This window comes from Magnolia sinica, chromosome 6, assembly GCF_029962835.1.
Source record: "Magnolia sinica isolate HGM2019 chromosome 6, MsV1, whole genome shotgun sequence".
NCBI classification, from domain to species: Eukaryota; Viridiplantae; Streptophyta; class Magnoliopsida; order Magnoliales; family Magnoliaceae; genus Magnolia; species Magnolia sinica.
In genome coordinates this window covers 17,914,247-17,927,329 of record NC_080578.1, presented here as the reverse complement: position 1 = coordinate 17,927,329, position 13,083 = coordinate 17,914,247, and the positions used below count along the sequence as shown (strand labels likewise).

At 38.4% G+C, this 13,083-nt stretch overlaps 1 protein-coding gene across 1 annotated transcript in view; it reads left to right on the top strand.

Annotated features, from left to right (window-relative positions):
• The window catches only part of LOC131248442 (BEACH domain-containing protein C2), a 95,998-nt gene extending 83,801 nt beyond the window's left edge, over positions 1–12,197 (top strand). The window contains exons 16-31 of the mRNA XM_058248724.1: positions 2,413–2,561; positions 4,302–4,371; positions 4,503–4,586; positions 4,710–4,766; positions 4,906–4,974; positions 5,059–5,145; positions 5,314–5,430; positions 6,852–7,001; positions 7,186–7,270; positions 7,373–7,493; positions 7,657–7,753; positions 7,834–7,947; positions 8,810–9,179; positions 10,026–10,801; positions 10,911–11,033; positions 11,754–12,197. Of these exons, the coding sequence (XP_058104707.1) occupies positions 2,413–2,561; positions 4,302–4,371; positions 4,503–4,586; positions 4,710–4,766; positions 4,906–4,974; positions 5,059–5,145; positions 5,314–5,430; positions 6,852–7,001; positions 7,186–7,270; positions 7,373–7,493; positions 7,657–7,753; positions 7,834–7,947; positions 8,810–9,179; positions 10,026–10,801; positions 10,911–11,033; positions 11,754–11,828 (2,544 nt within the window). The 3' untranslated portion in view covers positions 11,829–12,197. The remainder of the gene's footprint in view (positions 1–2,412; positions 2,562–4,301; positions 4,372–4,502; positions 4,587–4,709; positions 4,767–4,905; positions 4,975–5,058; positions 5,146–5,313; positions 5,431–6,851; positions 7,002–7,185; positions 7,271–7,372; positions 7,494–7,656; positions 7,754–7,833; positions 7,948–8,809; positions 9,180–10,025; positions 10,802–10,910; positions 11,034–11,753) is intronic.
• The last annotated feature ends 886 nt before the right edge of the window (positions 12,198–13,083 follow it).

Here is a 13,083-nt window from a genome sequence, read left to right as displayed (position 1 = left end):
AGATCAATAGGTTTCTCAGGTTTATAACCAGTAACGACTTCATAAGGACTGAGACCTGTAGACTTATCGACGGAACTATTAAACGCAAACTCAGCTGTAGGTATTATAGTGTCCCATATTCTGGTGTGCTCTATATCCTTCCTAGGGGGAGACTCATCTGGTAGATCATCAGGAAAGACATCACGAAACTCATCTACTACCGGAATGGCCTCAGTGGGTAAATCTATACTAGCCTCTGGGGCACTCTCTCTAGCCACAAGGTCGTACGTATTGTGCCTCTCAAAATAGTGGTCTTGATGTCCCTCTTGGGGTGGGTGCACGGGTGCATGCCCATGACTGATTCCTTGGCCTCCTTCATTCATTGGTCTATCCTCCTGGCCACCTGCTTGAGATTGGACATCTACCCCAATGTTGGGATTTGTCCCGGCAGAGGCCTTTAGTTGGGTAATGCGCGCATCAAATTGATCAAAGCGTTGGTCTGTATATTGTTCATAGCGCTTACCCAAATACTTGATCTGCTGGGACAACTTATTCAATGACTCTAGCAGTTGCTCCATGTTGAGTGTAGGGTGCAAGCCAAAACCATAACCCGTACGTGTGGGCATACACTAGCTAACTCAACGTAAGGACTTTCCATGACGACTATATACAACTAAGTGAGGCTAAATGATCCTTTGTGACTTTATATGAGGGAACTATACAGAGTTACTAAAATTCAGCAATATAGCTATCAACTAAAGGGATAACGGAAATTCCAACAGCTTGTATCAGGATTTATGGACCTCTAAAAAAACTATATATGATGAGACTAGATGCATGATGACATAAATAAACTAAACCCTAAATATGTAATGAATCCCCCTATAAGAACCCTAGGCTCTGATACCAAATTTGATGCAAGATATGAAAATTAAATATGATATGCGAGATTTCAGGCTTAAGATCACGTTAGTTCAGAAACAATTACACAAATTCCATATCCCACATGAAAGTCCAAACATTCAATTAAGGGGAATCTATGCGGGTCCAGACCTACACATGATAGGGCTGAATCAATAAAAATTATGAGCCAAACGATACTAAAAAAATAAGAAATAATCATCCACACATGCATAGTAATCAGTCCCTAATCTAAGGGATTCACCAATTTCAAATCAAGGAACCCTAAGGTGAGAAAAGGGGCATAAAATTGGAGATTTGAGTAATTTAGGGTTAGGTTTAGGGATTTTGGGTGAAAGCGGAGTGAAAAAGAGGAGAGAGACGAACCAGAGAAGTACCGCAGCTTGGACAACAACATTGGCCCAGACGCACATGCGTGTGATCTCGGCCGCATGTGTGTGGAGCCTACTATTCAGAAAAAGGCCACCTTGGCTTTAATCGGTCGGTGATGGACTCCAAAACCCCCAAATCTCAGCTCGATCCGATATACGGTTTGTGCGTGGTACTCCGTCGAAGTTTCAGCCCTCCTGTAAGGCCAGATTCTGAAATTTTGCTGTGGGGAGGAGAATTGCTGCAATAGATGATTGATTCGAAGTGTAGATGATGGGGTGAGATGAGAAGAAGGGATGGTAGAAGATGGGTAGTAGAGATGGCAATGGATGGGGACAAATCGGGATAGATGTGGCTTCGCACCAAGGTAGTTAACCCTTTGATGAATGAAGGGCTTCGCACCCAATTAGGCTTTACAACTCAGAGTAAGAAAATGCAGAATTTTTATTAATCTTCAATGAATGAAAAAAGCTACAAGGGGTGCCTATTTATAAGAAAACCCTATATCCCAAAACTTGCGCCATGTGCGCAACTTATTACTTGGCGATGAAGTAAACTAAAATAAAAATCAAATAAAGAAATCGAAAGCGTTCACGATGTTTTAAATAATAACAATAAGCAAAACCTAAAATATAAAATCAATCCGACGAGTGGGCCATGATCATGAGATCCCATGATGGGCTTTTCTTGACTATCAGGTCCACCCTTTTGAACCAAAACTTCGTCTTCTAGCTAGGAGGCCCTCCCTGGACGTCGTCATTGAGCCAGATCGATGGTGGGGCCCTCCTTCTGCGTACATACGTGCGTAGAGGGGGTGGTGTGCATGCGCGTGTACGCATGATGTCCCCATCAATAAAGATCAAGTCCCTTGTAAAAGAAGAGTTTTAAATCATTGGAAAATATAATTTTAGTCTTCATTATTTAATGTAAGATGGGAAGTATCGTCGTGGTTTTGTCTGTTCTATGTGTAATTCATTGCATTTCTTTAACAAAATTCCCAAGGGTTATTATATGTATTATTTTAATACTAAGTATTTCTCAACATGTTTAACAGTGCCACCACATAGGAATTCACAAATGCAGTTTCATTTCCCAATAATTTTCCTGTTCCTAACTAATTATGGAATTAATGTCCTTGTTTAGATTACAACAAAGAGAATCAATTTCATAGTTGATGAATACTGTGATGACAATACAATGGATGATGGGTTGAATCCTAGCGGTCAAAACAGAGTCCAAGAAAAGAATCGGAGCTGGTTAATCTCTTCCCTCCATCAAATGTTTAGCAGAAGGTGAGTTGGTTACAATTTCTGGTCAATTTTCTACTTCTTCTTTCATCTCATGCTACTGCATTTCTGTCATTTTAGGTCACCATTCTCTATCATTTTGGCCTTATACACATGCAAAAACATCCCATTAGCTACCTGCAATCAGTTCTAATTGTGGAGAGATTATTGTTTTCTTTTTGGCCCTTTGCCCCAGGTTTTGAATTTTGAATAAATATTATACTGGTACTGTATCTATTGCATATACAAAACTCTAATACGCAGTACAGCATTTCTACAGTTTTGCATGTATTCTATTTGGCTTAAAGGATGTCAAAATGTTGGATGTGGATATCTTAACCACGTTGACATGACTGAGGCCATTTGTTCAAAGTTGGTAGACTTGAGACTAACTGGAGTGAGAAGAGCTAAATGCAATCACTGGACACTTTGCAAAACACATTCTTGATTTCAGAGTGTGACTTGCGCCATTTGTTCAAAGTTGGTAGACTTGAGACTAACTGGAGTGAGAAGAGCTAAATGCAATCACTGGACACTTTGCAAAACACATTCTTGATTTCAGAGTGTGACTTGCCCTAGTCCAAACCATTACAACTCATTTTAGGATTTTTATGGTGGGTGAGTCATAGAGGCCTCCTATTTTCTGTATAGAAACAAATCAGAAGGAATGGGGAAAATGATTAATTTTAGAATAGAAAAAAAAAAAAGATGTGAAAATGTTCTTGTGATTATTAGGTTGATATTTGCTTGTCTATTTGTTTGGATCCTTGATGTTTAAATGGATAATGAAAAGATAAAATGGAATATGACAATTAAAAAACAATAAAAATAGTAAGATACAACAACAGAACCCAATCAACATGAACAACCCAGATCAAGTGCCAAATCCATTGATCTTGGTGCTTTAATGGGTTGCAAATAAAAACAAAATGCATAGTAGCAAAAGGGAACCAAATAGTTATGTGAGTGGTACCATTTAGTAGCATAGTTATACTGTATCATGCAGCCCTCAATATACTCGAAAGTTGTCTTGCATGGGTCAACAGCACACACCATACAGCTGCCAGAGACAACTTAGTATTAGTGCATCCCTGTAAGAAATAGCATCATATATGTTATTAGTTCTATTCTGGTGCTTGCTTTCATCATTTTTCACTAAATTTCCCTAAAACTTCTTGTGGCAGTAGGGACGACCTTGAAGTAGGTTTGCTTGTATGTTGTCCTTTGAAACAATTCCTTTTGTATGGTTAAGGTTGCAATATGTGTTACCCATAGTTGTTGACTTATATTGCCACAAGGAATAGTTCTTCTGTTTGAAAGTACACTGAACCTTCTACTGCCAATTTAATGTTGGTGCTGGTTACAATTGCATTTTTGCCTAATGCAAAACTCCCAGTTTTCATGGAAGGAAGCAACTGTCTGCTCCTTCTGAAAGATCTGTGCTTTTCTTTTCTTTTTCTTTTTTTTTAAATTCTCTAAAAGATCTATTCTTTGGTCATATTTTGTCTTGCCTTAATACTTTGTTTGTATGAAAGAGAGTTTTTTTATTTATTTATTTGCATATCCTGTTATTTTAGAATTATTTATGGTGTGGTAATTGAATGTGGAACTATTTCCATCCAGGACATCTTTCTTTTCTTTTTTTTTTAATTCTCAAATCTTTTTCATTTCATGACATTATGTTGCTTAAATGAACAACATGCTTCCATAGTCCCTACTCTCATTTATGCTGTTATATCTCTGCAGATATCTTTTGAGAAGAAGCGCACTAGAATTGTTTATGGTTGACCGGTCAAACTTCTTCTTTCACTTCGGGGTATAATCTGTATGAAATATATTTCTTTTTCCTTTTGCTTCAATTTATTTATAGAATCCATCTTAGTGGCATGCTTTAATCATTTCAGTGAGAGTATTCATTGTTTTGCATTGTGCTTGGGTTTTCTCTAGAGTACTGAAGGTCGAAAAAATGCATACCGTGCTATTGTTCAAGCACAACCTCCTCATTTGAACAACATCTATCTGGCAACGCAGGTGTGTACCTTGCAATGCCTCAATTATAAACATTTCAGACAACTAAAAAATAATATAAATTTCTAGACTTTCAACCATTCTATTACTTACATGCTCGTTTCTATATAACTTTTCTTGTTGTAGAGACCGGTGCATTTTCTTAAAAGGACTCAGCTTATGGAACGTTGGGCTAGGTGGGAGGTAAACAAGACTAATTTGTAAAGAATGTGATTTTTAAACATAATATAAATTCATAGGCTTGCATTTTCAATAATTCGAACTTTTTGAATTCTTAGAATTAGGGTTAACAAACAGCTAAGCTAACTACAATTTCCTACAGATTAGCAATTTTGAATATCTAATGAAGCTTAATACCCTGGCTGGAAGAAGTTACAACGATATCACACAGGTGGATTTCCTGATAGTGGGTTGTAATAATTTTTTTCCATTAAGAGGTAATGCATACTGTTTCTAAGCGTCCTCCTGTTTGCAGTATCCTGTGTTTCCATGGATTCTTGCAGATTACAGTTCTAAGAACTTGGATCTTGGGGATCCTTCTTCATATCGAGACCTTTCTAAGGTTTGTATACGCTTATTTCTTTCCTCTTCTTGGTTACTACAAAGATGCGACCAGTGTTTAAAAATCCATACCAGGCTTCTTCCTCGAGGCAGAGCAGCCTCGATGGACTATCCTTGATGCATATATTTCAAAGTTGAGCCCTTATCTGAAGTTCATATGTTCTTGCAGCCCATTGGCGCATTAAATGCTGATCGGCTAAGAAAGTTCCAAGAAAGGTATTCAAGCTTTGTTGATCCAATCATCCCTAAGTATCATTATTCTTCACATTACTCCAGTGCCAGAACAGTAAGTCCAATCCAGTTGTTATTTTTCTTAGCTGCTACTAGAGAAGGGGCTATTGTATATCTTCAGGCTGCAGCCAGCACTTGAAGCTTGCAGTTATCTTTGAGTGTGTTTTCTCTGTTGATATGCTTATATCATGTCAGTAATGACTAGCAGCTCAGATTTTATTGTTGCAAGACTATTGAAATGGTGTCTAGTCTTGAAAGCTGTGTAGGTCAGATCTCTAGGTGTTTCATTAAAGCATCATCTTTTGAAGGATTTAGAATGAACTTTAACACATGGAATGGTTCTATAACAGCTCTAATCTTTATATTAACTGCGACTATATGCAGTGCATATACATCTGCTCATCCTTTATTCATTTACAAACTATCATCATCGTATTTGGCCTAGGTGATGTATTTATGTGGATTTCTTGATGCATATGCGGCCTCTTATGTATGCTGGTATACTTCTAAATACCAATGTAATTGTTTCTGAAGTCTATTTTATATGTAAAACTCTTTCCTATATTTGACAAGATCAAATCTCAGTTGTTTTCAAGGCAAAGCAACATAGGCCACTGCCTCTCTGTGTCTACTGACTGCTTGGGTTCCACTTGTGCAACTGGGCATGATTGATTGTTTCATATACATGGGTATGGACAACAAATCCCACAATTCCTGAATACATTTATCAAGATCAACCATCTGAAAGCTCTTGAGATTGTCTTTTGAATCCAATATTTTAATCTACCTTGTTAAGCCATGCAAACTCCAAATTAACAAGTGGATTCTGGCAAATATAAGAATTGGGAGACCTGAACTTACAAGGGAACTTATTTGAAGGTACTGATTTGAATATTCAATTTGTCCAGCTTGAAATGAATTGAGAACTTATTTGCAGTGAACTACCAAGGGTTACATTTGCACAGTTCACAGCAAATAGAGTAACTTTGCTAATTTTGCAAACAATGTTTGTAACATGAAGATTATTGATCAGTTGATATTCATAATGTTTAGTTTTGATGTGGCATATCATACTTGTTGGAAGTGAATCTGCGATTAAGTTACTGAGCAATTTAGTGAACTTCTTTGGACAGTGGTTTCTTCTATATATATATATATATATATATATATATATATATAGAGAGAGAGAGAGAGAGAGAGAGAGAGAGAGAGACCTCTCTCTCTCTCTCTCTCTCTCTCTCTCTCTCTCTCTCTCTCTCTCTCTCAATGAGGAACAGACTGCAGTCCTTATACATTTCATTATTGTTTCTGTGGTCTGAACAATGTAACTTAGGAATTGCCTTTTACCTTCATAGCTCTCTTGTATTAACTGGACCTACATATCTATTGTTTGGGTGTCCACTTAGGCATTGAATGCTACTAGAATATAGTGATCTCAGGTAAAAATTCGTCTGACAGCTGATACTTCTTCTACAGGTTTTATACTATCTTGTTAGGCTAGAACCATTTACTACTGTTTCAGTTCAACTACAAGGTGGAAAATTTGAACATCCAGACCGGATGTTTTCAGATATAGGTGCTACTTGGAATGGCGTTCTCGGGGACATGAGTGATGTGAAAGAGTTGGTAAGAATCTGCATAACCACCAGTACATAAACATCATTGCTGTTAGTTCTATCCTTGATGTCTTGTGCATTGTTCTTAGATGTCTGCACCTGGTCATCAATTGCTTCTCTTTATTGACCTTCGTTCATAGTTCCATTTGCAAAAGTGGTTAGTCATACCTGCTTCTTTGTTTGTCCATAATTAGGTTCCTGAGCTGTTTTACCTCCCTGAGGCTCTTAAAAATGGAAATTCAATTGATTTTGGGACAACACAACTTGGAGGCAAGATTGGTATGAATATTTCCTCAAGTACTAGGGATAAATAAAACATGAATTGTACGGAGAAATTGATGTCCCAATTTGACGAATTGCCATCTTGATTCATCATTGCAGATTCCGTCAAACTTCCTCCTTGGGCTGATAGCCCTGTTGATTTCATTCATAAGCATCGCAAAGCTCTTGAGAGTGAGCATGTATCTGCTCATTTGCATGAATGGATTGACCTTATATTTGGGTAGGCATGTTTTACCTGTACTAATAATTTTGTAGATTCCAACTACTTTCCCCATGCTCTGCATTGCGCTGTACTATCTCAATCTTGATATCATGAAAAGTACAAGTTATTTGTCTCATTTTCTCATTGACTAATATTTAATGGGATAAATTGAGACTTTCAGTTACAAGCAGCAAGGAAAGGAAGCTATTTCGGCCAACAATGTGTTCTTTTACATGACTTATGAAGAAAAAATAGATATTGATAAAATTTCAGACCCAGTAAGCTACTTTTACCCTCTTTTATGTTGTTCCCTGAATGTGACATGGCACTTACTTTATCCCCTGAAATATCACAAAAGGTACAAATATGTGCTATACAAGACCAGATTGCATCCCTCGGACAAACTCCTTCCCAGCTTCTAACTGTTCCACACATGAAGAGGAGACCACTGGCAGAAGTTTTGCACCTGCAGGTACATTTTGTTTTCAATTAACTGGGCCTAGTTATCTTGTTGTGTGATATTGTAGAGAATATGCTTTCAATCCATCTCCACTCGCACGGTTTTGTAAATACATGATCAATTTAATAGCAAAGAGTGTGTAAGTTAGCAAATAACTTGGAAATAACTGGCCTGCAAGTTGCCAACCAGAACAATTTTGTCATGTATGGATTGTGGAAGCTGATTAGGTTCAGAGTGACTGGTGGCGTTTATCCTTTGACATTGAAATAGATTCTGTCGTTACCAGGGATCTGATATGGTTTTTTTCATTTTTCCCAGAATGCCATTCACCAGATGGCATCACTCAAGCTGTACAAATGCTCGGCCACACAGCTTCCACATACACTAGACAGTGAAGAGATATTGTCTGGAGACATTTCTACAATATGCATCCACAATCATTCAGGCCATATTTACTGAATGTCGAACTTGCAAAAACATGCCAAACTAAAAGTGATGAACTTCTTCTCTAATAACAAGATTTTAAACCATTGTTAGTGTAAGGTTTCACTTCCACTAAATTGTCTCTAAACCACTGTCTGATGTATGAAAGATTGTTCAACTTCAAAAACAGAGAAGTTGGTTTTTAAATTTGACTGGCGTAACATATACACCCGATTCAAGTGATTTTCCTGATCCAAATTGAGTAAGCATTGAACTTTTGCTAGCCCTTGTTGCCTTGTGTGTGTTGTTTCATGTTGCACATCAAACTAATTATGTAAAAAAAATAAAATAAATAAAATAAAATAAAACAAAATAAAAATCTAACCCTAATTTAAAATCACGATTTATTTATTTATTTATTTATTCATTTATTATTTTTTTTTGAACTCAGACCATCTTTCGGAACCCTAATGAGATCAGACCTTATGTGGTTCCAAATCCAGAACGCTGCAATGTGCCTGCTGCAGCTATTTTTGCATACCCCGACTCCATTATGGTAATTGACAGAAATGCTCCAGCTGCTCATGTAGCATTGCACAAGTGGCAGCCAAATACACCTGATGGCCATGGCACACCTTTTCTATTTCAACATGGTAAAGCCGCGACAAATTCTGCTGGAGGACCTTTCAGGCGAATGTTCAAAGGGCCTGGTGGATCTGATTTAGAAGAATGGCAATTTCCTCGGGCATTGGCATTTGCAACATCTGGAATCAGGAGCTCAGCTGTTGTTGCTGTCACATATGACAAAGAAATCATCACAGGTATATCTTCATTTATCTTGATCATCCATTCACCAAATATCTTATGGTGAAATGCAATTTTCTAGATTTTTACACTTTCATCAATTTCCTAAAAGAAAGTTCCCTGGATTTTTGTTCTTTTTTTCTTTTCCTTTCATCTCAGTAGGCTACACTTTTTTTTTTGTGGCAATGATAGTAGTTTTTGGAGAAATGAAAGTAATTGATGAAAGGAATAGCTCTTAAGATCCTCAACATTTGTCTATCCTTTTCAGACTGTAGTTGCAAAAGGTTCCATTGTTTTTAATATGGGGAGGTCAAATTTGGGCTTGTAAGTCTAGAAAACATGTTATGACAAAGCTACACACAAAAACTGGAAATTCTTCTTTGCTAAATCTGTAAAATGCATGAGAAAAGGCAGGCTAAGAAACTTTGGGCCTTGAAATTCTTTCATGTCTTTTCCTTCACCATCTAGAGACATGTCTTCTCAAATTTTGCAATTTTGGTTCAGGCCTCTCCCAGTGGGGGCGAAGATGATGATATCTGATCATCCAATGGGACACTGTAAGTGGTTCCATTACAGACCAAGCACATCCCAGGGTCATGATTAAAGGTCTAACTATCCAGGTTGAAGATCTTTATGATCCAAACATCTAGATTGAAGATATGGACCAAATTAAGGTTCTCGGCTGATCTAATTGAAGACGAGGTCCATATCACTTGTCCATGATGGGTACTTAGACCAATGTTATCTGCCGTAAATGCTATTTTTTTCTAAATTATAATTGAGTGAACTATTTGATGGGCATCAAAACGCATCCTTAACAATAGCCTTAGTAGTCCCTAATGTCTCTTCTACGTGTCAATCAGGTGGGCATGTGGATAACAGTGTTAAGTTGATCTCATCTGATTGGGTGAAAACCATTGAAACAGCAGCAGGGCACTGCGCGCCAGTCACCTGCCTTGCTCTCTCACCTGACAGTAACTACCTTGTGACGGGATCTCGAGACACGACAGTTATACTATGGAGGATACATCGAGCATGCCCAACACACTCTAGAAGAATTCCAGAGCCTTCTACCACTGTAGGGACACCTACTGGGAGTCCTGTGGCTGGTGGTAGCTCAAAGAACATAACAGAAACAAACCAGAGGCACCGTATACAGGGTCCTATTCATGTTCTGAGAGGCCACCTTAGGGAGATAGTATGTTGTTGTGTCAATTCTGATCTGGGTATCATTGTTTCCTGCTCTCCCTCTTCCGACGTTCTTGTGCATTCTATAAGGAAGGGCCGGTTGATAAGAAAGCTATCTGCTGTGGAGGCACATGCAGTCTGCATTTCATCATCAGGAGTCATAATGACTTGGAATGGGCTGAAGCAAACGCTAAGCACATTCACCATCAATGGAGTTCCCATTGCAACAGCCATTCTGTCACCTTTCCCAGGAAACATCAGCTGCATGGAGGTTTCTCTGGATGGACAAAGTGCTCTAATCGGTACAAGTTCATGTTCCACTGGTAACACAGACTCAGAATCAGACAAGCCTGATGTCGAAGGTCTTGCATTGGGGTTGAAGGACAAAAACAGGAATCAGTTAGCAGTTCCAGTGCCTTCAGTTTGCTTCCTGGATATGCATACTCTGAAGGTATGGGAAACTGGATATGGAGAACAATCTGCCTTTCATGCATCCTCTCATCTTCATGATTATTTCCTCAGGTATCTTCTTTTAATAAGCAAAGAATCCTGTTCTGCAGATATTCCATACCCTGGAGCTAGCTGAAGGGCAAGATATTACTGCAATGGCTTTAAGCAAGGATAACACGAACCTTTTGGTATCGACAGCAGATAAACAGTTGATAATCTTTACTGATCCAGCTGTAAGTCCTTTATGTTTTATAGTTGATTTTTGGTTTTCTTCCAATTGGAATCCTAAAGATTGGAGATGAACAAAAGGCTTGGAAAAGAAAAGATACACATTATAAGAAAATGAGAGAGAGAGAGAGAGAGAGAGAGAGAGAGAGAGAGAAAGGGGTAGACTACTATGTGCCATATCCACCATACGTGTGGCATTCGTCTATGTTAATCAAATCATGAGCCCCATTTTCAATGGAAAAACACACTTAATCGATGCTCCTAACATCCAATTGGTGATCAAATGGGCGGTTAAGAAAATGTCAGCATTCCATATTCAAACGCTAGTATCAGATGGTTATGATCATGCAGTCAAGTCTATGATATGCTTTGTCCACTATGGGGCCCATGATTTGGACCCTATTGTATATCAGACAGTCTGGATCAATTTTACATATGCCACATGTACGGTGGACCATCTAAGAATCATGGTAAACATATATGGTAGTGTAGCCAAAGAGGAAAAAGTTTGCCATGTTACTTAATTACTCCGGATATTACATTTTCTTAGCTGCTAGATAACTGTTAAATTCTCAAAGGAGGCACGGGCTACTGTTTCGTACTTAATGTTTCCATAGTAAACAGAGCAGCATTGATTCCTTGTTTTTGTGACTTCATTGTTTTCTTCCCCATATGAACTTCCCGCCTTATATTAACTGTCACTTCCAACTTCTCTGGGTTTATAGTTGAGCTTGAAGGCAGGGGATCAAATGCTTCGGCCTAGTCATGAAGGTGATGAGAGAAGCCCTCGGACTAAATAAAGTCTCAAGCCATTGGATTTTGTTCGGAGAATGGGAATGCATGGGATGAAATCGACACTAGAGTGGCCTATGCTTGACACAAAATTTCACCATTGATGTGGTAATGCCAAAATATATGTATGCAGCTAAGGGGTTTCAAGTGTAACATATGTATCCATCAAGTGATTGTGGTCCAGGTCTTTATTTTGTACAGGGTTGTTCCACTCTTCTTCTTCTTCTTCTTCTTCTTTTGAGTTGAAGGTTTTGTATCCTGGACACGATTCTTCCCTTCAGCCATTTGCTGTATCGTTTCTCTTCATCTTTTTCTGCAACTCTTTGGAAATTAAATTTTGATCGTCTGTGAATGAATCCAATTTGAGTAGCTCTTTCTATCTGTCTAATTTCTTTTCTTTCTTACATGCCTTCACAAGTTTAGGCGCTTCTGTTTCTTTTATTTCTTTCTATTTTTTTCTCTGAGGGTTTTTTTTTTTTTTTTGTTAGTACACCCTACTGTCAGTTCACACATCTCTGAGGGTTTGTTTACTGTAAAACCTGTTAAGTAGAAAGTGAATCATATCGCAATATAATGAAAATATACGTAAACAAGCTTCTGTCAGGATCCTTACTCTTGCTCCAGTGGTAGACTCTCAGGGGGTGTTTGGAGCATGGGATTAGATGGGTTCAAGTGGGATGGAATTACCTAAATGTAATGATTACAGTGTCAGGGATTGTCGTATAATCCCATGGCTTGGAGGCCATCCCACTTCATGTTTGGGAAATAGATTGGCTACTCATCTTGCCACTACCGGTTGCTATGTGGGCCCTACCATGATGTATGTGTTTCATCCATGCCGTCCACCCATTCGTCCATGTCATTTTATAGTATGAGCCCAAAAATGAGTTTGAGCCAAATCTCAAGTGGACCGCACTGTTGGCCCTAGGAGGCTTTTAATGGTGTAGTTCAGTCACTACTGTTTTCCCATGGTGTGGTCCATCTGAGATTTATATCCACCTCATTTTTGGGATTAAGCCCTAAAATTATATTTCAAAATGGATGGACGGCATAGATAAAACACATACATCATGGTGGGGTCCACATAGCACTGACCATAGCTATACAAATCCGAAAGTAAGATTGCAGAAACCTTTGCCGGCTCTGATTCTAAGAAGAGTTTCACAAACCATACCTTATGTGAGTCTCAAACAGGACATTGCAACCATCCATGCAATCTTAAAACCCACTCTCACCGAATCCCATTTAAACCCATGTGCCAAA